The 23801-nt window shown below is 37.6% G+C and overlaps 1 protein-coding gene across 17 annotated transcripts in view; it reads left to right on the top strand.

The window, feature by feature from the left end:
* The window catches only part of KLF12 (KLF transcription factor 12), a 590647-nt gene that overhangs the window by 528688 nt on the left and 38158 nt on the right, over window positions 1-23801 (top strand). The window contains exon 7 of one of the 17 annotated variants that reach the window (XM_049099281.1): window positions 5030-5785. The exons of 15 other annotated variants lie outside the window; for them this stretch is intronic. In XM_049099281.1, coding sequence (XP_048955238.1) covers window positions 5030-5081 — 52 coding nt within the window. In that variant the 3' untranslated portion in view covers window positions 5082-5785. Of the gene's footprint in view, window positions 1-5026; window positions 5786-23801 lie in introns of those variants that run through there. One more of the 17 variants, XM_049099280.1, reaches the window with a different exon arrangement.

The raw sequence follows: 23801 nt of genomic DNA, 5'->3' as shown, positions 1-23801 counted from the left end.
TTTTTTTTTTTTTTAACCTGTGTGTCTATCTTCCCACCTTGCCATCTCTAGATGGAGACCCTCCATCATGAGGATCATCGTTTCCTGGTTGCCAGCACGGCATGTGGCACGGCCGGCTAAAGCATATGTATTGATCAATGAAATAAATCATCTCTTTCAACATCTTCATCTTGGCAGTGGGAAAACTCAGGCTCGGTCTGAGGCTTAGATTGCACTGCAAATTTAAGCTAGGATCAGAGCTCTGGTCTCGACTTGGGTGGTTTCCCCTTTCACTTTTTCATGGCTGTTTCTCATTCCTTATTTAGTTTTTTTTTTTTTTTAAGATTTTATTTATTTATTCATGAGACACACACAGAGGGGGGGTGCATAGAGAGGTAGAGACACAGGCAGAGGGAGAAGCAGGCTCCATGCAGGGAGCCCGACGTGGGACTCGATCTGGGGTCTCCAGGATCATACCCTGGGCTGAAGGCGGCGCTAAACCGCTGAGCCACCCGGACTGCCCGTTATTCAGTACTTTATGACAAGTAGAAATATTCAGATTCAGAGGGCAACAAGAATTTTTTTTCATGTTAGAAACATCTTTAAACATTGGCTACATCATTTCTACCCTTTCTCTGCTTAGAATTATTACATTGGACAAAATGTTTGAAGGATAATGGTAAAATACTGACCTGAATTTCAGAGGTTTGGGACCTGTTCTGTCACTCTCTAATTATGTGATCTGGGGCAAGATCGAGTCCCTCATGCCTGCTCTTGCCTCTATATTTCACAAGAATGATATGAAAATAAATGGAGGAGATTATGTAGCAAAGCTCTTTATGCTCTGGAAGACAAGATGTTACAAAATGCCTCAGTGGTATTATTTTCACTGTTCACTTTTCTCTTAAATGTAGCCTCTTTTATTGATGCTTTTAAAATGTGTATTTGATGGCTTTCCTTTTCTCTTGTTTCCACAAACCATATAGTATTATGAGGGATTAGGGTTCTAGTTCTTACCTCCACCTGACGTTTCCGTATATGCCCTTCCCTCTGATCCACTGGATTCTGAATTTAATTATCAGGCTTACATTAACACCCTGTCTCTTTGCTTTCTTCCTGCCTAGCAGTTCTTCATGGATGAGTGAAAAGAGCTTGATTAATAAAAGCTTGCCCTTTTAGATTTCCTTGTAATTAGTCCAATAAAAAAGGGTCACCTCCTGGATGGGCTTTGTGTGGGTAATTTTTTTTTTAATTCTTTGTCCTTTGGATGTGCTAATTCAGTGGCTTTTTTGTTTCTTGTGTATATTGATGGATTTGAAAATCAATCTTCTCATTTTTATTGCCATGCCTTCAAAGACACGAGCACCCACAAACATCACAACTCTGGAAATAGGATTTGGAACAAGATTTAAATGCGGGGTCTGTGGTTTAACAGGATTAAGGCATATGACATTCTCAGATGAACAGAGAATAAATATCTTTTTCTCTTTAATCTGTTAGTTGGCTCAACAGGTACTGAATTTTAAATGGCACTGCGCAAAGTGTCAATCCATGTTGGTATAAAAAGTTAAATCGTTTATCTTTCTAAGAGCTAAGAAGCTGGACCTCCCCACGATCATAGCAGCCATGGGTCCAGGGTCCCAAAGCACACATCAGAATGTGCCTCCTGATGAAAATAAGAGGAGATTGTTTACTCTATAGGAAATGTCCATCAAAGCAAATCTAGCGGTGTAATTGGCCACAGAGGGAGATGTGGCCTCTGAAGTACTCAATGTAGATTTCTGTTCTCCAGTAATTTCTTAAGGCCTTTAAAACTGACCCAGGGTGAATAAATATTAAACAAACAAACAAACAAAAAACAAGTCCAGGGAACTCAGTGGAAAAAGCAGAGGCTTTGGGATCAGGGGATGCTAGTTCAAATTCTGTCTGCTACATTTATTGGCTCTTTGGCTTAAGGGAATCATTAAACTCCTCACCACCATTTTCCTCTGAGGCAAAATAAACAAAAATAACTCCTCAGAGCTCAGCAGATTGAAATTTAAATGTGTTAATTAGGGTTAAAGGTCTGGGCAGAGCAGGATCATATATGTCAGCTATTATTTTTATTAAAATGCCAACTTCTAATTAGCCACTTCCTCAGTGACAGTCATCCAGACGTCATTTACGTCTGACTTTGCCTCATGTGTGTTATGTGCCACCTCATGACAGAAAGAACCAGATACAGAATTAGAAAGGGGCACTGAAATCAATAGTTTGCTCCCAGGCATGCCTTGTTATATTGCTGGTAAATAATTCATCCTCTGGTGGTAGAGGGAGGTCTCCAAAGTGATTCTCCACCAACTCTTTTTTTTTTTTTTTTTTTTAAACACTTCTCTCCAAAGGGAAACGGAAGTCCTGATTTCCTCAGGAAATGGATGGTGTCCTTTGGTAGAACCACCTTTCAGTGATGTCTTATATTCTTAAGCTTTTTATACTTTCACACAGTTGTATACATATCATTTCATTTATTCCTCATAACCATCCTGTGAGATGTTCTAAAAGATACTATTATTTATCCTTTAAAATGAGGAGAGGCAGATTAGAGATTAAAGAATCACCCTGCTTATTTTCATTTTTTGGTTACTGCATATCAACTCTATGACCCTAGGCAAATTAGTTAATATCTCTGTGCCTCGATTTCCTGATCTATAATATAAGGCTTGCTATTAATACCTGTCCCAGGGCTCTTGAGAGGATTACAGGTGCCAATACATACAAAGCTCTGAGGATAGTGTTTAGCAGACTCAAGAGATCTGGGCTCTTATTATTTTAAGGAGATGGCAAAGCTAGTTTATGTAAGACTGGAGTTTATGTGTAGCCAATGTTAATTATCTCCTTAATATCTAGAAAGTGTTTTGACCTCTTTGTAGACAACACAATTGAGACCAAAATTCCCCGGTATGATATACTAAACGGACCTTCATATCTCTCCTGCACCCCTTCTGTTCACTCCTCTTCCTTTACCTCCCTTTTAAATGTTTGTGTTCATGTTCAAAGTTCCATCTCCTTTTGTATAATCTCCTTTAATGAAAACAGCCTTCTCCACAATTTAAGTCCTTACCTTTTTGCTGATGACAGCTGGATTGATCACTTCCTCTTCTGGGTCTCCATCAAGTATTTTTATCACAACCATTGAGAGAGAGAGAGAGAGAGAGAGTGTGTGTGTGTGTGTGTGTGTGTGTGTGTGTGTGTGAACACGCACGTGCTCGTGCACGTCTTTATCTTTTAGGCTCTAAGTCCCCAGTACCTTGCAAAAGACCTGGCCATACATAGTAGGCACTCAAGAAATGTTTGAAGAAGGAAGACTGAAAGGAGTGGGGCATGGTTTTAAACTGAAATGTTCAAATTCTCTTAGAATATTTTCTGGAATGTTTTAAGAGTTTTTCCAAAATTTGCTCTATTAAAATAGTTTATAATTGGAAGTCTGACCTATTTTGAGCACTTATTCTGTGCCAAGCACTATGCTAATACTGGGAATATAAAGGTGCTCTTGAGGAGCTTCTGTCTTTACCGGAAGAGTGCAGACTCTTGAATGAGTTGGCAGGTATGTTGTGGCTGTGTGTTGTTGGCCTTTTATAAAGAGGATGTCACTTCTCTGTCATAGGTAGGGCTTTCTGTGCCTATTTGAAGATTTAGATATTGCCTCATGTATTGGCCTTCAGAGCTAACGCTGTTCAAGATAATGGAATTCATGAGTAGAAATTACTTACATTTTTAAAGTTCATTTATAAGTTTTAAAGAAATGTGTCTGATCTTCATTGCTTTTGCCCCTTCAGTGCTTCTCCTAATGTGGTTTGCCATGTATATACACTGAAAAATAATTGCACTAATAGAATCCCATCATTGTTTGCCCAGGTACATATACGCACATCTAACTATGGAAATACAGTATTTTTGTTTGCTGGTTTCCCCTGTGAATCTTTACCAACCTGATGCTACTCCACTGTGAAGTGACACTAGAATGCTTATTTCTCTCTGGGTTGAGAGACCCATTCTGAAGTTGTCAGACATTTATTAAGAACCTTTTACCTGGTATAGGCAGCATGTACTGCCTGCTTAATAGGACATTACTGTCCTTGAAATGTAAAAATGATGCATCATTTATCACAGGGCCACTCATGTTTTTCACTGCTATTGATTCAGTTGTGTAGTGACATGCCCTTGACTTGTGTGCTTTCAAACTGTTGGGTATTTTGAAAATAGCATTGAGTTAAATCAGAATCATGGTGCCATTATTGCTTGACATTGTCTGAAACAGTGCCTTGCTCTTGCAAGTTGGCACTTATCAATAGATTTAGAGCCTCTGATTCTAGAAATTATAGATGTGCAGCACAATAACAAGTGTTGACAAAGGAGCATTTTCTTTTTCTTTTTGCACATGGTACTTTGATTTAGTATGTGAAATATAGTAATTCTCGCACATGATGCTTTCACAAACTATGAAACCAGTCATTGTCACAATCTGGGTTTAACATGACCTTTGTTAGATACCTATTGGGGATATAATAATTATATTTAATACTTTTAAAAATGCGTGGTTATAGTTATATGAGTTAGAGTATATCCTTCAGCCCTCATTCCAGTTGATCTTAGTATCACATGATTTAGTACACTGGAGGAGGAAAACCAGAACCTACTTCATAGCTGTTGTCAGAGCCCCATTCGTGGTGACTTCTTTCACAACTTCATGATTCCTTGCTCTACAAGGAATCCTTTCCTTACAAGAAACATATCCTTTAAATGAATATGCATTTGCAATATGCATCCTTTAAATGAATATGCATTTGTAATATGCATTCTCTATTCTCTTATAGTCCCCAGGAATCAAAGAGCACATGCATAAAAATAACCCCATACTATAGACAATTTATGGTAAAGAACCATGTTTTAAAGATGAATACAAATGCATTAACCGCAACTTCTCATAAGTAATAAATGAGTAAGTTTTTCTAATCAATAAATAATAGCTATAATTGTAGGTCCTCATAAAAATGACTGATTATATTAGCAGGCCTTGGTCCAGAGGATGTACCTGGCTAAAGCTGGAAGATCTGTACCTCTAGGTGCAACCATCATCTCAGGATTTAACGCCAGGATGCATAAATACCAGCATTCTTCATTTCTGAAGAGTTAGCCCTCACTGAAGCCTTCTCCACAATTTAAGTCCTCAACTGGTGACACTCAGAAAATAATGAGCTCAAATATTAAAGAAGAAGGACATACACAAACATTCACCCCGTGTGTATATCTGTATCTGTATCTGTATCTGTAATTTGTATCTGTGTGTCACACTGTAGTTCTGTTTCTTAATATCCTGATACAGATTTTGCAAGTGATGACCATGCTGCTGTCATGCTAGCTCAGACAGTACTTGCTGCCCTCCCTCCCTTTCTGACATTGTACTTCCAGGCATGCACCCCAGCTCTGGAGTGGTTCACCAATACCGCCACCACCCTACCCCATTCTAGCTGACCAAAGCTCCAAGACCTCCAACACCCGGGCCCCTGCTACCTATTCTCCACTCCTACCACTGATTTCCCAAAACGTGTTCCTTAAAAACCTGTCTTGAAAAAGATCCCTACTAGAAGGGACATATATCTATCCTTTTAAAATCCAATTTCAGGGGCACCTGGGTGGCTCAGTGGTTGAGCATCAGCCTTTGGCTCAAGTCGTGGTCCCAGGATCTGGGATCGAGACGCACATTGGGCTCCCGATAGAGAGTCTGCTTCTCCCTCTGCCTATGTCTCTGCCTCTGTCTCTGTCTCTCATGCATAAATAAATAAAATCTTAAAAAATAAAATCCTAGTTCAGCCATTGTCTTATGGGAAATTCACAGCCCACCTTTGGTGCATTAACATCAGGTATTATTGATCCCATTTTTGTCAGTGTCCAAAATAGAGATTCAGTGATTCATGCTATGTAACGAAGCCACTGTGCAACAGAGCTGGCCCACCTAGATCTTCTCATTACAGCTTTAGCACTGGATCACCTAACCTCTGCTGTCCAAAGTCAGATCTAAATTATTGTTTCTGGAAGGAGAATATAAAAAGCAGACAAACCAGCTCTATTTTATTTCAGTACAAAGATGCCTTAGATCTTGGCATTTGGATTTTTTTTGAAGTAAGGAAGCATATTTATAGATAGAGGAAAAAAGTCTCCAGATCAACCTGAGAGGTTACTAGCGTTCTTAAAACTGCTTTTCAACACCTTTTTAAAGGTATAGATCAATTTCCTCTCTGGAATACTTGACATACAATTACTGCCTCAAGGAATTAGTGAATTAGAAGAACTCTCTGTACTTTCTAGTCATGAATTCTCTCCTTTTCTTGAATGCCACGACTGTCTTAGAAACCACCTTGGTTTTTCTCATTATCCCAGAGGGACTTTAAAAAAAGGTGATTGTTATGAAATTATTGGTGGTTCTGAAGCAAGCTATTGCCAAAACAATTCTTAAAATGTGCTTCTAGGATCAGCTTTTTCCAAACACACATAAATGCACATCAGTATATGTGAGACATGATACACATGCTAGGTCATTTGGTAGATTTTTTAAAGCCATTTCTTTTTTTTTGAGATTATATTTATTTATTCATGATAGAGAGAGAGAGGCAGAGACACAGGCAGAGAGACAAGCAGGCTCCATGCAGGGAGCCCGACGCAGGACTCGATCCCGGGACTCCAGTATCGCGCCCTGGGCCAAAGGCAGGCGCTAAACCACTGAGCCACCCAGGGATCCCTAGAAGCCATTTCAAAAGAAGTTTCCATGTAACTCTAATCAAATGAAGAATTGTTCCTTCTGGTACGTTTCTTCCCCCTCTTAATTTCTAAATACAATTTTTAAATTGTTAAATAACTATATAGTAAGTCTTTAAGCAAAGCTAAATTCTCTGGTGCTTTCAGGATCTTAAAACCGTAGTCTATTTTATAGAAGATAGCACTGATCAGACAGCAGAATTTAGGACTCTACATAAAAAGAGTCGATCCTGAGGGAAGTCATGGTAAACCCTTTCTGCCAATATTCTGCAAGAGTGAGTAATGGTAACAACACCTGCCGCATGCAGTCTGTAATTCATAGCGGAATAGGCCTCTTCCAAACTTGCTCATACTCTAGGCTCCAGATTTGGAATTAAGTACAACCAGAACTGAAGAAAGAGGAATCTGCTATCTAAAAAGGCTGGTGTCCTCAGTCCATTGGAAATGTAATATGCTCCCTCCTTCCTGCCTCCCGTCTAGGGGTTATTCTCATTTATAAGTGAAGAAACTAATAGAACAGTACTGGCTTTTCTTATATAGGAGAACAAAAGAGCAGAGGAAGGACGGAGCTAATGGCTAACTTACTTCCTTGTGCTGAGGAGAACACAACTAAACTGTGAGTCTCCCTGACTTAATAAAAGAGTAATGTGAAAGCAGTGAGAAACAGTCCCTCCTGTGAGCAGTAGGAAGCTGAGCCATATCGGGTTCCTCCCAGGGAGAGCAGACTCCCGTCTCTCCTGGCTGAAATGTCTCCTTAAAGGCAATACCAGATTGTACGACTTGAGCTGTTGTTCACAAGCATACGCTCCACCATTCCATATCCTCAGTGCTGAGAGGGTTAATATTACTCACCATCTACTGTTGGACCCCACACATTTTAAGGTTACTTAATCTGCCTAAGCTTTATTTTACTCATTTTTAAAATGGAATGCTAATGCCCCCCTCTTAGAGTGTTGGAAGAACTAAATAAGATGATACATGTAAAAGATTTAACCAAGTATCTGGCAAACATTTAGTTGCTCCATACATGTTAGCTATTGTTCTCTATTATGATTTGAATACCAAAAAGTTCAGGGAACAGAAAATTGCCATTTGTCATACTCTAAGTAGAGGCGAGAATCTATATATGCTCTATCTTTTGAACTCAGATTTGACTGGAGTAAAGCTAGCAAGTAATTTCAGAGATTTGGTTCAGTTCTTAAGATGTTCTGCTTTTCCAAGTGAAAAATTGTGCATGTTCCACAGAATGCCCTAAATATTCAGGAATCTTACCCAAGTCTAATGCCTGTAGCAAGAATCTGAAGTAATAAACACTGCCCTTGCTTCTATCGTGTTTTTCTTCTATCACCATCTCAATAGGCTTTCCAAACTCTTTTAAAAGGTTAGTGTAAGTGGCTGCAGGAACGTGAAGTCTCTCGTCACTTGGTAGACTGCATTAGATATGGAACAGATGAGAGCAGAGATGAACAGTGCCTCCCTCACGACTGGATCTCTAGAGCCTAGTGCTGTGCTCCCACATAGTAGGTGCTCAGTAAATGCTTGTTAAATACTAAATGAGTGACCAATCTCATGATGACATCTTCTTCCACAAGTTTGTTAAAACTAAACCTTGCATGGAATATTTCAAGAGATCAGAGTGGTATTTTATTGTATAAAATCACTTTCTATAAATTTAAGTTCGTAATTTGTTTTAAAGTCAGCCATGGAAAGCACTGGAACTATTGATAAACAAATGAAATTTATAATTGAGGGTCAAAGAGGAGAGTTATAGCCTTGCTCTATTAGCCCTACATACAGGAAATAATTCAAAATAGTCATCCCAGGGCTCTGAAAGTTCCCTGGTATGCGACTTAAGACGACAACTGCCATGAAGTTAAGAGAGAATGTGTTGTTGGGCTAAGAAACATAAGAATAACTGTGATCCAGGGGACCACAGTAGAAGTCTTTACTATTATTCTTTGTAAATCTGAAAGCAAAGTTCGTGTCCCACAATGAAACGAGAGTTTCAGGGCTTTGAAACCACGGTTGTATCTGACCAACCCAGAGTTTTTGCGGGTCTTGGGAGCATTGATGGCTCAACCCCCTCCCAGGGGCAGGGGCCAGTCTTGCAGGCTGCCTTATCGCACTTTGGTTTTTCTCTCCTCTAAGATGCAGACGAGTTTCTCTGTCTTCCAAGGAAACATTGTCAGGATGAATTGGAACATTACAAACAAATAAAACGTCTTTGGAGGAAATTTCACTTGTCGGAGAAGAGATGCTATAGGGATAGAAGGAGTTATTATAAACTTCTAAAAAATGGGATATGTAAAGATGTTAGCACTTGAGACTGTGTCCCATTTTATGCCTTATGTTTTCCTTTGCTCCTGGAATTTTTAGGCTTGTCTTACGGATGCGTAAATCGCATTAGCACTGGGGAAGCTTTTCATACATAAGTTGTACTGTCTGTCAGAGCAGATTGCTCTGCTGTTTTTCCTGCGTTTTCCTAAAATCTGCCCACACACTGATATGCTACAGAGGCTCTCACACTTAGACATATGCTAGAGCACAAAATGCTTTCCCCTCAGGACTCAGAGAGGGTGCTTCAAGAATGCTTTCCCTGATTCCTGCTTCTGGAGATAAAAGAGCATTTGGCAAAGAAAGTCCAACTAGTTGCTTTGAAATAATCAGGGATTGAATTCATGTAATAAAATTAACAGAGGCATGGCATGATCAGTTCTAAGTGACCTTCTGTGATAGGTCTGCTGCAGGTTTACCTTGCATATCTCCAAGGTGGGAAGGCTTCTTGTTACTTTAGCAGCATGCAAACAAGTCACAGGCTCTTGGTCCCGAAGCCCACAACACTGAATGATTCTACAAGTGCTGGGCCCTTGTAGGCCACCATACCAGCTCAGGACTGTACATACCTGTGCGTCTTAGCAAATTCTGATGATTCTTAGAAGATAATGTGTTTCTGCACAAGGGAAAAAGTCTGGTTTGGATTTGAAATGTAGGTTGCTTAAAAAATAAAGTTATCCAAGAATGTGCTAACCCCAGATAAATTTACAAATGTTTTTATCATTGGCAAAGCTACTTTAGAATGTTTTCTGATTGCTTATCATCAGCTGTATGTAAATGTAATAATGATTCAGAAATTATTAACAGTCTACAGTGGTGCCAAAGCGTCTCTAGAGAACATCAGATAACAATAATGAGAAAAGAAGCATAAATGGTGTGTTCATTCTCCCCACCTTTGCTCTCAAGCACTTGCAAACTTTTAGAGATATAAAGCTCCTCAAATATTTTATTGACTTTATGCTCTTTTATATCCTATATGGGCTATATGACAGACATTTCATTATTTTTTATTGAGAGATAATTTACATATACAACATGTTGGTTTGATACATTTAAGTATTGGCAGTACGACTACCATCTGAGCATTAGCTAAAACCTCTATCATGTCACATAATTACCATTTCTTTGTTGTGGTGAAAACAATTAAGGTCTAGTTTCTGAGCACCTTTGAAGTTTATAATACAGTATTGTTGGCTATATTGACATACATCTTTTAACTGAATTTTATTTGAGCACTTTTGCAATTTCCCTTGAGGTAAACAGTAACGTTTAATGTATTCCCAGACGAAAATTGAGAGACAGAGTGAGGTAAGATTTATTGAGGCTAGCCAACTAGCAAAGCTAGCCAAGGGTTAGGAACAGTCTTAAATGCTTTGCATGAATTAGCTCATTTAATCCTTGCAGCAATGCTCTAAGGCAAGTACATTTATTTGTCCCATTTTATAGAAGGGAAACTGAGGTATTAGGGCCTCAAAATACTTGCCCTCAGCTTCCCAATTAGATGCGTGGGGCTCAGTGATCTGACTCTAGCCCCAAGCACTTAACTACAGACCTGCTCCTCTCCATAATAGATGACCAGCATCCAGAGTTAAAAAGTAATAATCATCAGGGTGCCTGGGTGACACAATCAGTTAGCATCTGATTCTTGATTTCAGCTCAGGTTGTGATCTCAGGGTCGTGGGATTGAGCCCTGTGTTGGGGAGACTGCTTGGGATTCTCTTTCTCTCTTTCTCTCTCTCTCTCTCTCTCTCCCTCCCTCCCCCGTCCCTCCCCCTCTCCCTCTGCCCTTCTACTCCTCCCCCCTCAACCTGCTATCTCTTTCTCTCTCTAAAATAAATACATATTAAAAAAAAAAAAGGTAGTAATCATCATAAATGGAAGCTGCATGAAAACCATCATGGATGTATTTATCATGAGCTTTACCCTTTATAGCTTGTCAACTGTGCGTCCCTTTCAGGGTAGTCTTACTCTCTTGTTAGATCCCTCTCATGCATAGATTCTGTCTGAATCACTCTCCAGTTTCACACTTGGCCCATGTATTACTTTTGTTATTGTTGTTTTTTTCATAAATGTAATACACATTGACTCACCCAGATTATAAATTCTAAAAATCAGAGATAATATCTCTTTCTACCTGCTTTTTATACTCACACACACAAATAGACAAACATGGAGAAATGAATATAAAATGAACATTTAAAAAGTGTATGCTGAGTAAAGTGGATTTAAGAAAATTCAGTAATCTTGATTTTAATAATTATTTCTCACATTCACCAAAGTGTAAGTCTCAGATATTTTGGTATCTTTGGTTTATGGTCCTGTATTAATGCCAAAGTATATTTGGCCATCTTCTGAGAAATTCACACAAATTTTTCCCAAGAAGATGCTTAATTGGTTCCCACTGATACATATTCTTTAACTAATCTTCTTGCTGTGAAAAAAAATGGATTTCAGATAAAGCTAAATGAGACAGTTTCATATATTTTCACAAATGCATAATATTCACGGACAAAATTAGGAAAAGTCAAAGTCTTGCTATTCTACACTAAAGAATGTTTTAATTACCCAATAAACAAGAAAAATTAAAGTGGTAATTAGTATGAACTTTATATCTGATTCACAGATGTTTTCTGATAACTCATACTCAATCCTTCTGTGTCATTGCCAGTAATGAATACATTGAATCCATTAAGCTCCATAGAGATTTGTTAAGTTTATGAATACATCAGGTTTTTGAAGGGCCTCAGAAGTTGCTCTCAGGTAGTCTAGATAGAAGACCAAAGAAAAAGAAACACATTGTATTGATTGGAAGGAAAACAGGAAAAAAAATCTCAGAAATCCGTGAGTCATCAATTTATTTTTTAACTAAATCATCAGTTTATTTTTAGAAGTTAGTATATAATAAAGAGAATTACAAATCAATCAAACTGTTTCTTTTATTGCTCTAATTTTTTTTAATGAAAGCTAGAAACTGATACAGTGTGTGTGTGTGTGTGTGTGTGTGTGTGGCGTAAGTAGCTCCCATGCCCCGTGTGATGCCCAACATGGAGCTTGAACTCATGACTGAGATCAAGACCTGAACTGAGATCTAGAGTCGGACACTTAACCAACTAAGCCACCCAGGTGTCCTTATGCTAGAGTATATTTATTAGTATATAACTTTCCACTGGAAAGCACTTCTGTTTAGGTCACTTTTTATGCATAAAAAGCATTGGTACTTCATTTTTCTACTTTACCTGCTTTGTGAGTGACCCTGAACTTGCATTGAGGATGTCAGGCATGTTTGAACAGTTGATCACAACAGACCCCATTAATCCTTCATGGCAGCAGCCCATCTAACAACTATCCTCAGTGTTATTCTACAGAAGCCATGATATATATCATGTGGAAATTTGCTGCTACCTATAACGAAAGCACCACCAGTGCTTGCTAATATATCATGTTCCTGCTTGACAATATGATCCTTAACAGGTAGACACATCACCTGATACTACATAAACGTGTGGGAATTATGAGATAATGAGGTAATGGGGAAGAACATAAAATACTGACTTTTTAAATGTATGAATCATTTTATTTTCTCTTGAAGACAGACAAATGGCCTTAAAGTACCATAGTTTATTTTGGCAGCTGGAAGAATCAAATATTTACTATATTGATAATTAACTCTCTGAGTTGGGAGGAACAGATTATAATTCACAGGAACTCTGGGCTTTCTGGAACAATATCCTTAATTAATGTCACCCATCTGAAACAGTTCTCAAATTGTACATCCATTTCCTTTACAAATGAGTTACCTCATGTAGGCTTTGATGACTGGAAGATAGGTCCTTGAATGAAGGAACCAGGGGGAAGGTTGGGGCAAGTAAAGAACTTTAGTTAATAGGGCTTAAGGGTGATAATCTAGAATGAATGGAGGCCAGCTGACTTGAATGCATTCATAGTGGCATATCCAGGATGGCTTTGGGAAGGCAGGAACTGCTACCTCTTAAGGCCACACCTGGGTAACACTGTGGGTCACTGCTGACATTAATCACTTCCTCACCAGTAAATTCTACTTTTATAAGCCAGAATTTCCTTTCTAAAACAAAACAAAAATCATGATATTTCCATGACCAAAATGCAGTTCTCCATAAGGGAACATCCCAAATTGATGGCACCTGGGCCTGGTAGTCTTCTCTTCAGCTTTCTCTTTACTCAGCCACTCACATGGCTGCTTCTCCGAATTCTCCAAGACCCACTTGTTGGTATCCTACATTAAGCTTCCCTGATCTCAACCAGATTAAACACCCTCTCCCAGTACTCCCCTAGTCCTTTGTGACTCCTCTCTTTGTCACCTGTTATCTTTATGTCTTGTGTAATATGAATATACTTAATGCCACTGAAATGCACACTTAAAAATGATTAAAAGGGTAAATTTTATGCTACATGTATTTACCATAATAAACAAAAAGACTGGGGCGGGGGAAGGGGAAAAGGTGCAGAAGGGGAAAGATTCTGATTAGATGTTGTAGCGGGAAGCCAGATAAGAGATGAGCATGATGGTGAAGATAGAAGTATTCAAGTCTGGGACACATTTTAAAAGTCGAGCCAATAGATCCTATTGAGGGACTCCTGGGTGGCTCAGCAGTTAAGCATCTGCCTTTGGCTCAGGGCGTGATCCTGGAGTCCAGGGATCAGGTCCCATATTGGGCTCCCTGTATGGAGCCTGCTTCTCTCACTGCCTGTGTCTCTGCCTCTGTGTGTGTGTTTGTGTCTCTCATGAATAAATAAATAAATAAGATCTTAAAAAAAAAAAAGATCCTATTGACAGATTGTAGATGAGAGAGAATGAGTCACCAGGAGATAAGTGGTCATTTCCTGTGATAGAGAAAACGGGAGAAGGAGCTATTTGGGGGGAGAATATCCTGTGTTTGGCTTTATGTTAGAGAAGTCTGCCTGGCACACAAATGGAAGGTCAAAAAGATACATGAGTCTGGAGCTCAAGGAGAAGGGGCTATAGAAATGAAAATGGGTGGCATGTGAAAAGGCAAGCACAAGGCGTGAGAATGAACATTCTCACCCACAGAAAGAGTTGAAACAGAAAAGAGAAATGGCCAGAGGACTGAACTTAGGGAGCCTCCAGCATTCAGAGGCTAGAGAAAGGGGTGGATCCTAGATGGGACATACTTTTCATGAATATTCAGCAAATTCATATCGAGCACCTCCTCTGCCAGGCAGTGTTTTCAGGTGGTTGGGAGAATAATTGCTTAAAAAAAAAAAAAAAAAATGGCATCCACCTCACCCTTGTGCTATCAGGTGCGTTACTTAGCTTGACTGAGTCCCAGAGTCCTCATCTGTGAAATGGGATTATCACTGAGGTCAGTACAAAGGAACACAACAACTTCAATTGTTTCCTGAATATCCACCTGTTTGTACACCATGTTTTATTTTTCTAACCTGAATCCTTCTGGTAATCCTGCAAAATAGGTTTACTGTTTTATAGAAAAAGTTTAGGGAAGCTAATAAGTTTTTCTAAGACACAGCTAAAAATTCATCAGCAAGGTTCTTACCCTGGTAGTTCTGAACTCATGTCTTTGAGTCCATCCACTTTTCAAACTATTCTAATATGTAAAACACTCAGCAAGCTGCCTAAGGCCATAGCAAGAGCTTCCAAACATGTTTCTTTCATCCTTGTCCTTCCTTCCCTCTACTTAAGTGGATCTCTTTGAGGTCCTGGAAAACAAACTCCTATAATTAAAACCAAACAGAAAAGCAATCACCTAGGTCATCAAGTATGTAAACTGCCAACCATAAACTTAGTGATGTCCCCAAACAAATTTAATGAATGTTAATTGACTGAATAAACAAAAACTATGCATTTTTTAGTCTAATTTTCTCTACAAAGCACCTGGCCTTTAGAATTACAGATTGGACAGCACTTAATGAAATTCCATTACCATTAAATTTGTTTTATAAGCTTTCTTTTATGAAATCCATTCAAGTTACCCCTGAAAATACTTCTTTATTACCTAGTTTCTACTAGCCTTTTAAATTATAACTTGCCTAGTAAAGGAAAAGAAAATGCCACTCTATTGTTTTTTAAACATAAATCTATTGTTTACATGTAGATTAATTTTAATCATTAGCGTTTCCTATCTTGCCACTCTTCCCGTGGACTCCCAGCTGGTTAATGGCATTGCTATTATCCTGGTCACCCAGGCTAAGCCACTGGGGCCACCTTTCATTCCTTCCTCTCCCTCACCTGCCATTATCTAACCCATCACCAAGAACAGACAGATCTACTTCTGAAATGCCTTGGAGCCCGTCCTCTCTGATTCAGATTTTAAAACACTAGTTAGGTTCCAGGAGAATCTACTTCTTTTGAGTCATGGTAATAAATGCTTTCTAATTGATAAGGGCCTTGACTTTAATCACTTCCTCACTAATAAATTCTTTCATAAGCCAGAATTTTCCTCCTAAAAAAAAAAAAAAAAAAAAGTCCTGATTTTTCCAGGACCTACAAAATTCAGTTCTCTATAAGGGAATACAGTTGATGCTACCTGGCCAATTGTACTATTCTCTTCTGCTTTCTCTTTACTACGTACATGGCTGTTTGTCAGTATTCTTCAAGGACCCACTTGTTGGAAGCCTACATTAAGCTTGTCCTGATCTCAACCAGAATTAAAGACTCTCTCCCTTTAATCCCAAAGTATTTTATTATTCCTTTCTTTATCACATATCATTTTTATGCCTTGTGTAATTATGATTTGCATACATAATAAGTTGGGGAAATTTTTATTATCTTAACAGCTGGCACCAAGTTCCTCCAGAACAAAACTCTCTTGGTGTGGAAAATGTGTCCTTAGAAATGCTTGGAGGTGGACCTTAAGCTAAACCCCACTCCCACCTCCCAGCCACAGACTTGTATATAACTATAGCCACAAGGTTTTCCCTCAGAGGAGAAAGCTGCCCTGCGTGCACAAAGGGAAGGGATTGGTTGTTTTTCTATTGAATAAAGATGAGATGGGGGTGGGAGCAGCAACCAGGGTAAAGAGGAAGGAGAGAGAGAAGGCCTGCAAGATGAAAGATTGCCTGAGGCTGGATGGGACCTGGGAGCTGCACAGAGGTAGCCAAAGGCATTTTACAAATACAGAGAAAACTAGGAACTGAGAGCCAAAGCTCCAAGAGCCTCTCAACATCTATAGTGAAAGGGGCTACTAAACAGTCAGATGAGTTCATGTGGCTGTTCTTGATGAGAAAATTGAAGATGATACGGTTTCTAGCATCAGGATTAATGCTAGAGAACAAGGTGGCCCTGAAAATATAACCCTCCCAGAAATCTACTTATATTTTACAGGGTGAGGGCTAGACTTCCACAGATCCTAGAATTGACAAAGGTTTGAGTCTTTTCCAACTACTTGAGGTAGATAAATATCCAAGTTCTGCACCTCACCAGATTATAAAACTCTTTGATGCCCATTTGCATTGCTATGGTGAACACACAGAATAGATTTGTTTTATTTTTTATTTTTTTAAGTTGTATTTATGTAAGTAATCTCTACACCCAACATGGAGCTTGAACTAACAAACCTGAAGTCAAGAGTCATATGCTCTTCTGACTGAGCCAGCCAGATGCCCCTGTTGTTTTATTTTATTGAATCAACATTGGGTTGGTTATTTTTTTTTTGAATCAACATTGTTAAGATGAAAAATACCTATACAACTATTACTAATTTAAACTCTCTCATCTTACTGATTTTCTCAGTATAAAGAAGCCTAGTAAAAAAAATACCAACAGTGCAAATGATATTTAATTATCAGTACATATGTGCAAGAGATTGAGTATTGATTGCCATCTTGACCTATTAATGGTTCTTCATCTTTCTCTGGGAAAGATGTGATGTAGAAAGAAGTATAAACTAAAACTCTTATTATTTCCCACTTACCCATCCTAAGCTACTTTTCTCAGCTATTTGTCAGCTATAAGAATGCCAATAACATTATCCATCCTGTCTATCTTTCTGTAATTTTTGTGATGATCTTCTAGGTTTACGTATGGTAATATATAAGCCATTATCATGCCACCTGCAATATTTTAACAGTACACAGTAAGTTTACTAAAACATTACCATACACTGTTTATCTAAGAGACTACCGACAATATCTTACAATATTCTGTAGATAATCTTTTACCAATAATGGAGAAGAGTGAAATTGGAAAGTAGTATTTGCGTGATGCTTTAAAGCTTGTGGAGTTTTTATCTAATCCTTCTTCCTAGGTGAATAGGAATAGGCCAGGATGGTGCATTTGGTGGACAGTATGGCATCTGAGAAGTTCTAGGTGAGAGTAGGACCAATAGCATAGAAATATCAGAAACATCAGCTCCATAGAAGCAGGCTAAGAGCAAAACTGGGGCTGCAAAGAGAGGTTAAGTATTAGTGAATAGGAACAGTCAACATAGTAAGAAATGATTCTTACTGTAAACATATCATGAAACCCAAGTCAAGAAGGAGCACAGGATACTTCCCAACTTCTTCGATGAGGGCAACGTTACCCTGACACCAAACTCAGATAAAGACATCACAAGAAAACTACACAACAAAATCCCTTATGAGTATCAACTCAAGAGCCCACAACAAAATACAAGCAAACTGAATCTAGCAACATATAAAAATAATTGTATACCATGACCAAGTGAGATTTAACCCAAGAATGAGGCTTTGACATAAGAATATCAATTAATATAATGCATTATATTAATAGACTAAGAGACAAGATCACCTGATTATCTCAATTGGTACAGAAAAAGGCATTTTGACAAATCCAGCATCTTTTCATGGTAAAAAAAAAAATACTCAGCAAACTAAGAATAGAAGGGAATGTCTTCAACTCTGAACATCTTGGAACCCTGAAAACTCTGAAGCACCATTCTTAAAAAATTAAACCTTAAATGAAAAGATGTCCCATTTCATGGATTGCAAGGCTTAATGTTGGTAAGATGGTAGCATTGCAAAAAAAAATGGTAAATAAATCCAATGAAATCTCTACCCAGATTCTACTGCATTTTCTTTTGCAGAAACTGACAAATGATCTTAAAATTCATATGGAAATAATCTTGGAAAGACAGTCTTAAGAATAAGAACAAATTTAGAAGACTAACAATGTCCGATTTCAAAATTTACCTCAAAGCTGTAAGCTAGATAGTGTGGTACTAGGATTAAAGTGTGCACATATAAATCAATGGAACCACAGTGAGAGTTCAGAAATAAACCTTTACATTTATGGTCAGTTGATTTTCACAAGGGTGCCAAGACAATCCAATGAAGAAAGAAAAATATTTTCAACAAATAATGTTGAGACAACATGCAAGAGAATGAAATTAGACTCCATACACAAAAATTAGCTCAGAATGGATCATAGATCTAAATGTAAGAGCTAACTCTCTAAAGCTATTAGAAGAAAATATGAGTAAATCTTTGAGACCTTAAGCTAGTTAAAGCCTTCTTAGATATAACAACAAATATATATTGGCTAAAGAAATATTAAATTGGACTTAATTAAGATTTAAAACTTTTGTGCTTTAAGGATATAATCAAGAAAGTGAAAAGACAGTCCACAGATATGGGAGAAAATATTTGCAAATCATATATTTGATAGGAGACTTGTATCCTAGAATAAGTGGAAATCTTAGAACTCAACAATAAAAAGACAACACAATTTTAAAATAAGCAAAGTATTTGAATAGACATTTCTCCAAAGAAGATCGACAAATGGTCTATGAGCACGTGAAAAGATGTTCAACATCATTAGTCTTTGGGGAAATTGCAAAGCTAAACCACAATGAGATACACATACTGGGATGGCTAAAGTGAAGAAGACAGATACGTTTGGTGAGGATGAGGATATATTACAACTTTCAGTGCCGATGAAATTACAAAATTGTGTAGCCACTTGGAAAAACAGTTTGAAATTTTCTCAAAATATTAAACCTAGAATTACCATATAATCTAGCACAGTAATTCCACCACTAGATATATACGTAAGAGAATTTAAAACATATCCACAGAAAAACTTGTACAAATGTTCATAGTAGCACTATTCATAATAGCTGAAAAGCTCATCAACTAATAAAAGTGTGATATATCTCCACAATGGAGTATTATTCAGCTAAAAAAGGAATGAAGTATTGATGTATGCTACAATGTGGGTGAACCTTGAAAACTTTATGTTAAATTTAGGACAAAAGTCAGACATAAAAAGCCATATTTTATATGATTATGTTTCTCCTAAATGTGTAGAATAGACTAATCTATAAGGATCAAAGTAGATTAGTAGTCACCAGGGAAGGGGGCGGTGGTGGCAGGGGATATTCATGAGTATGGAATTTCCTTTTAGGATGATGAGAATATTCTGGAACTAGACAGAGGTGGTAGTTCCATACATTGTGAATATAATGAATGCTACTGAATTGTACACTTTATAGGTTAAATTTTATCATATGTGAATTATATCTTAAGGTTATTAACCAAAAAAGGAAATAGGAGCCCAAGGCTAAGAATCGGCGAATTGTTCTGACAGGTCCACATTTGAAATATGGGAATCTGAAAATCAAAGAGATTAAATGTCTAAAATACCATTGCTAAGAAAAGTTATAATTTATATCTAGATTTTCAGATTACGTCTATGCTTTTTCTGTAGGAATAGCAACAAGAAGTGGGATCTTGTTTTCTTTTTTTCTTAAAGATATAATGTGAGCTTATTGATCACAAGACTTTAATTTAGGAGTCCACATATTAAAACCCAGGTTCAAATTTCCCGTGTGTTTCTAAGTCCATGCTACTCTTTTGTTTTCCTTGTTTAACATAAAAATTCCACTTAAAAAAAAATCCACTTAGTGCAGAAAGTAATTTATGAGACATACGTTTAAAAAATTATTGTACAAAATTAAAACTATATAGTTTGGGGTTGGGAGCTGTATAATTAAGGTAGAAAATAAATATACCAAATCTGAGGCTTTTGTGGCTGAGTTTCCTGGCACCCAAAGCAAAAAAGTAAAATAGAGTAGGTATTTTAGTCTGTTTGCTAAAGGAAAAAAAGAATACTGGTATTGCCAGATTTTCCTTCTACTAAGTAAAAATTATGACACAGATATTTCTATAACCTCATTGGAGATTAGAAAAGTCCTAGCTTGAGGGGTCAGGAAGCAAGCATCAGGTTCCAGCTCTGCTGGTCTGTAGCTGTGTGGCTTTGGCACGGTAATTCATTAGCTTCCTGAGCCTGTTTCTCATCTTCCACATGTCTTTCAAATACGAATGTGGGTCACGTTAATATACTTATTTTTTCAATGTTAATCCGGTGGAGTATTTGAAGATTACGTAAAGTTTTTAGGAAAGGAAATAAAAAACAGGTAAAAACTTCCTTCCATTAAATGGGAAGATTTTTGTTCTTTTCCAAAATCCAAACACATGCTGATTTGATGGTAGGAAAAATGCCTATTTGTGGCACCAGACAGCTCTTTTGACCAACAAAAACTCAAGTGGAACATTACCAATAAAATCTACTTGGTCTTGTTATTTATATATCCCCATACGAGCAATAAAAACTATTTCAATAATTTATGTAAGCTTAAGTACCAGATAGTTAACTGATATAATTCCGGTGTTAATAAAAGAAATCTCTAGTGTAACATAGGCCTGGTTAATGATCAGCATAAAATAGATGGAGGCCTGTTTTGGTGGTCACTTCAAAAGTATATTTATGGTCGCATTACAGTATCTCACTAGAACTATGTATTTGAAACATTTTAGATATGTTTTAATATTTAAAACCATTTTAGGGGCACCTGGGTGGCTCAGTCAGTTAAGTGTCTGCCTTTGGCTCAGGTCATGATCTCAGGGCCCTGGGATGGAGCTGAGCAGGGAGCCTGCTTCTCCCTCTGCCTCTCCCCCAACCCCCACCTCCACTTATGCTCACCAACCCTCCCTCAAATAAACAAAAAATCTTTTTAAAATAAAAAAAAGTAAAAAATAAAACACAGAGTTTTATATACTGCCCTTGCCTGGGCTACATCCTTAGGGCTATCTTGTTAGTGAATCTGTCTTATAATAAGATGCTTCTGATAGAGAAAAACTAACTTCTTTATATAAAATTCTGCCATAGGGCTGTGTTATGGTGAGACTCCATTGTCTGCACATTAAAGTAAATTCTTCAAAGGGTTGACTGTGTTCCTCAAGCTCCTTCCTTCCTTTCTTTACCTTCACCCTTTCAAGCCTCTGTTGGCATGCCAGCTTCAAGAGAGGCATGCCTAAGACATATCTGCATTCTTGAGGAGTTCAACATTTATCTTTAATGAAATAACTAGAACTTTTTTTTTTTTAATTTAGCACCCTTCTAGGGGATCTCCAAATCAGATGGGCTCAAGAGCCACACCAGTAAAATTAGTGTAAAGTGCTGCCCTTATAAGGTAATAAGGAGTGCTAGAGCTCAGCCAAACTGGGGAGGACAGGACCTGCCTTAAATTCAGATTAAAATAATAACCTAGTAAGTATAAGATTCAAATGATCCATCCAGCTACAACTCCTGGTGTAAAACATAATTTAAACCCTGATGTTTTCTGAAGAGATTCTGTGACAAGTTCATCTGAATATTTCAGTACATTATGTGTCTTCCATTCAGTATCCAGTGTAATTCAGTGTGATTCAGAAATCCAAACTTGTTTCAACCTACATCATGAATTGTTTTTATGAGGGTAAAGTCTTTGCAAGGCATATGGCGGCTCCCCTAAAGTAACTATTTTGAATAGATACTGTTTATTGAAAATGGATCTCTTTTGTTAGCAAACAAGCTCCTCTCTCCTTGCAATCTAAATTTATCAGAAGTTTGAAAATAAAACCAATCACAGCCAATGCCATTAATGGTTCTTTTTTTTTCTCCTCTTTTATCTTTAAGCCTTTTGTTATTGCGGCTTTTAAACTTATTTGCTAAAATATGGTGAATCAAAAAAAGACTAGAAAAAAAAAAAAGACTAGAAAGATAAGCCTGTAACCATTTTGAGTATTTTAATGGTCTAGCAAGTGATGAACACTTAGTAACAGCTGCCATGTATAAGTAAAAACTGTGATATATTGAGTCCGTCCACAGACCCACCCCCAAAAAAGCTCATTCAGAAACTTATCATCTATAATTAGTAGGAGATTTTCTTTATTAAACCTAAAACAATAATTAGAACTACATTTTGGACATGTTCTGTTCATATGAAAAGTGCCAAAATCTAGTTGAATATATGCTAAGATGGAGCTTGTTGACATATTTTAGCAAATGTATTACTCCTGATTTACACATTTTGTGAAAAAGGATTTATTTTTATTGAATCCAGATTTGAACGTGAAGTAGTATAATGCCTTAGTCACAGCTTCTGGAAGGGTTGGCAACTGCTAATCTTACAATTTCAATCTGTTATCAAAAGTAGTTTTCCATAGGAAATCATAGGCGGCAGTCAAAGAGGAACTTCATGCTGGTGAATCTGTGCTGCCTTGGGATGTAGCTTCTGGGAATTCGATAGTGAGGGTATCTAAATAGCAGCTTTTCCCCAATTGATATCATAGAAAAGACACCAATGTGGTTTGATAGCAGCTGGACAAAATCTGTTATCATATGGGAAGATAAATACAAAGATTGCTGCTTCTGAGAGCCATCTACTGGCTGAGAGAAAGCCTGCAAAAAAAAAAAAAAAAAAAAAAAAAAAGTCTGGCTTGTCCAAGCGAACAGAAGCTCTATTACCAAGATTTATGTAATGCCTGGTTAACTGAAAGTCTCATCAACTTCTTTTCTGGCTTATGGCCTCAATATTTCATTCCCAATGTAGTGTTTGATTTACTAACAAGGAAGTGGTTCGTTCTTACACGCATTCTGTGGCAGAAACTAAGTCACAATTCTAGTAAGTAATATTCTGCCCTATTCAAAATAATTTGAAAATAAACTTCTGAAAACAGTACAAAATATATTTTTAAAACTGACTGTTCCCCTCTTCCCTTAAGGTAACTCTATCATGCAGCCAACTCAAATCATTTTTGGTACAATTGTAAATAAACTGGAACAGCAAGGAAAGAAACTAGTTCTGTGGCTGCGGTGGTCAAGGGAGACATAATTGCATACCACTGCCAAACTCAGCCGTCTAAAAACATTTTCCTGGCAATAAATATTTTTTTCACAACAACTTAGGAAAGTATTTTCTTAGGTAGGTTAATAGTAATTATACCGAATACCTCTACTGGCAGTATTTAAAAAGCAGTTTACCTTAAAATTCTCCAGAGAAAAGTTTATGCCTTATTATAGCAGACTACGTTTAAAAATGCTTTTATGTGCTGTGTTTTTTTTTTTCCTATAATTGGGCTACAGGGAACATTTAAATGATACAGATTACGTTGTTGCATTATCCTATTGTATCCTATGCTAGTTGATACTACCTGTGTCTACCTGAGTCTGTAGAAAGCAATAAATAAGATTGGGTTCTAGAGTCACCCATTTGGGTTCAAATCCTAGTGTAGTTTTTCCCTTCTCTGCCTCAGTGTCCCCATCTTTAAGTGAGAGGCACTATTAATATCAACCTCGCAGAGTTGCTTTGGAGCTTAAAGCATTTATTTAGACCTGAGCCTGGTGCATGGTCAGCCTTCTGTAAATGTCAGCTGCCATATTACCCACAGCCATGCTCCTT

Source organism: Canis lupus, chromosome 22, assembly GCF_003254725.2.
Source record: "Canis lupus dingo isolate Sandy chromosome 22, ASM325472v2, whole genome shotgun sequence".
In the NCBI taxonomy this organism is placed as follows: Eukaryota; Metazoa; Chordata; class Mammalia; order Carnivora; family Canidae; genus Canis; species Canis lupus.
This window is presented reverse-complemented; position numbering and strand designations above follow the sequence as displayed.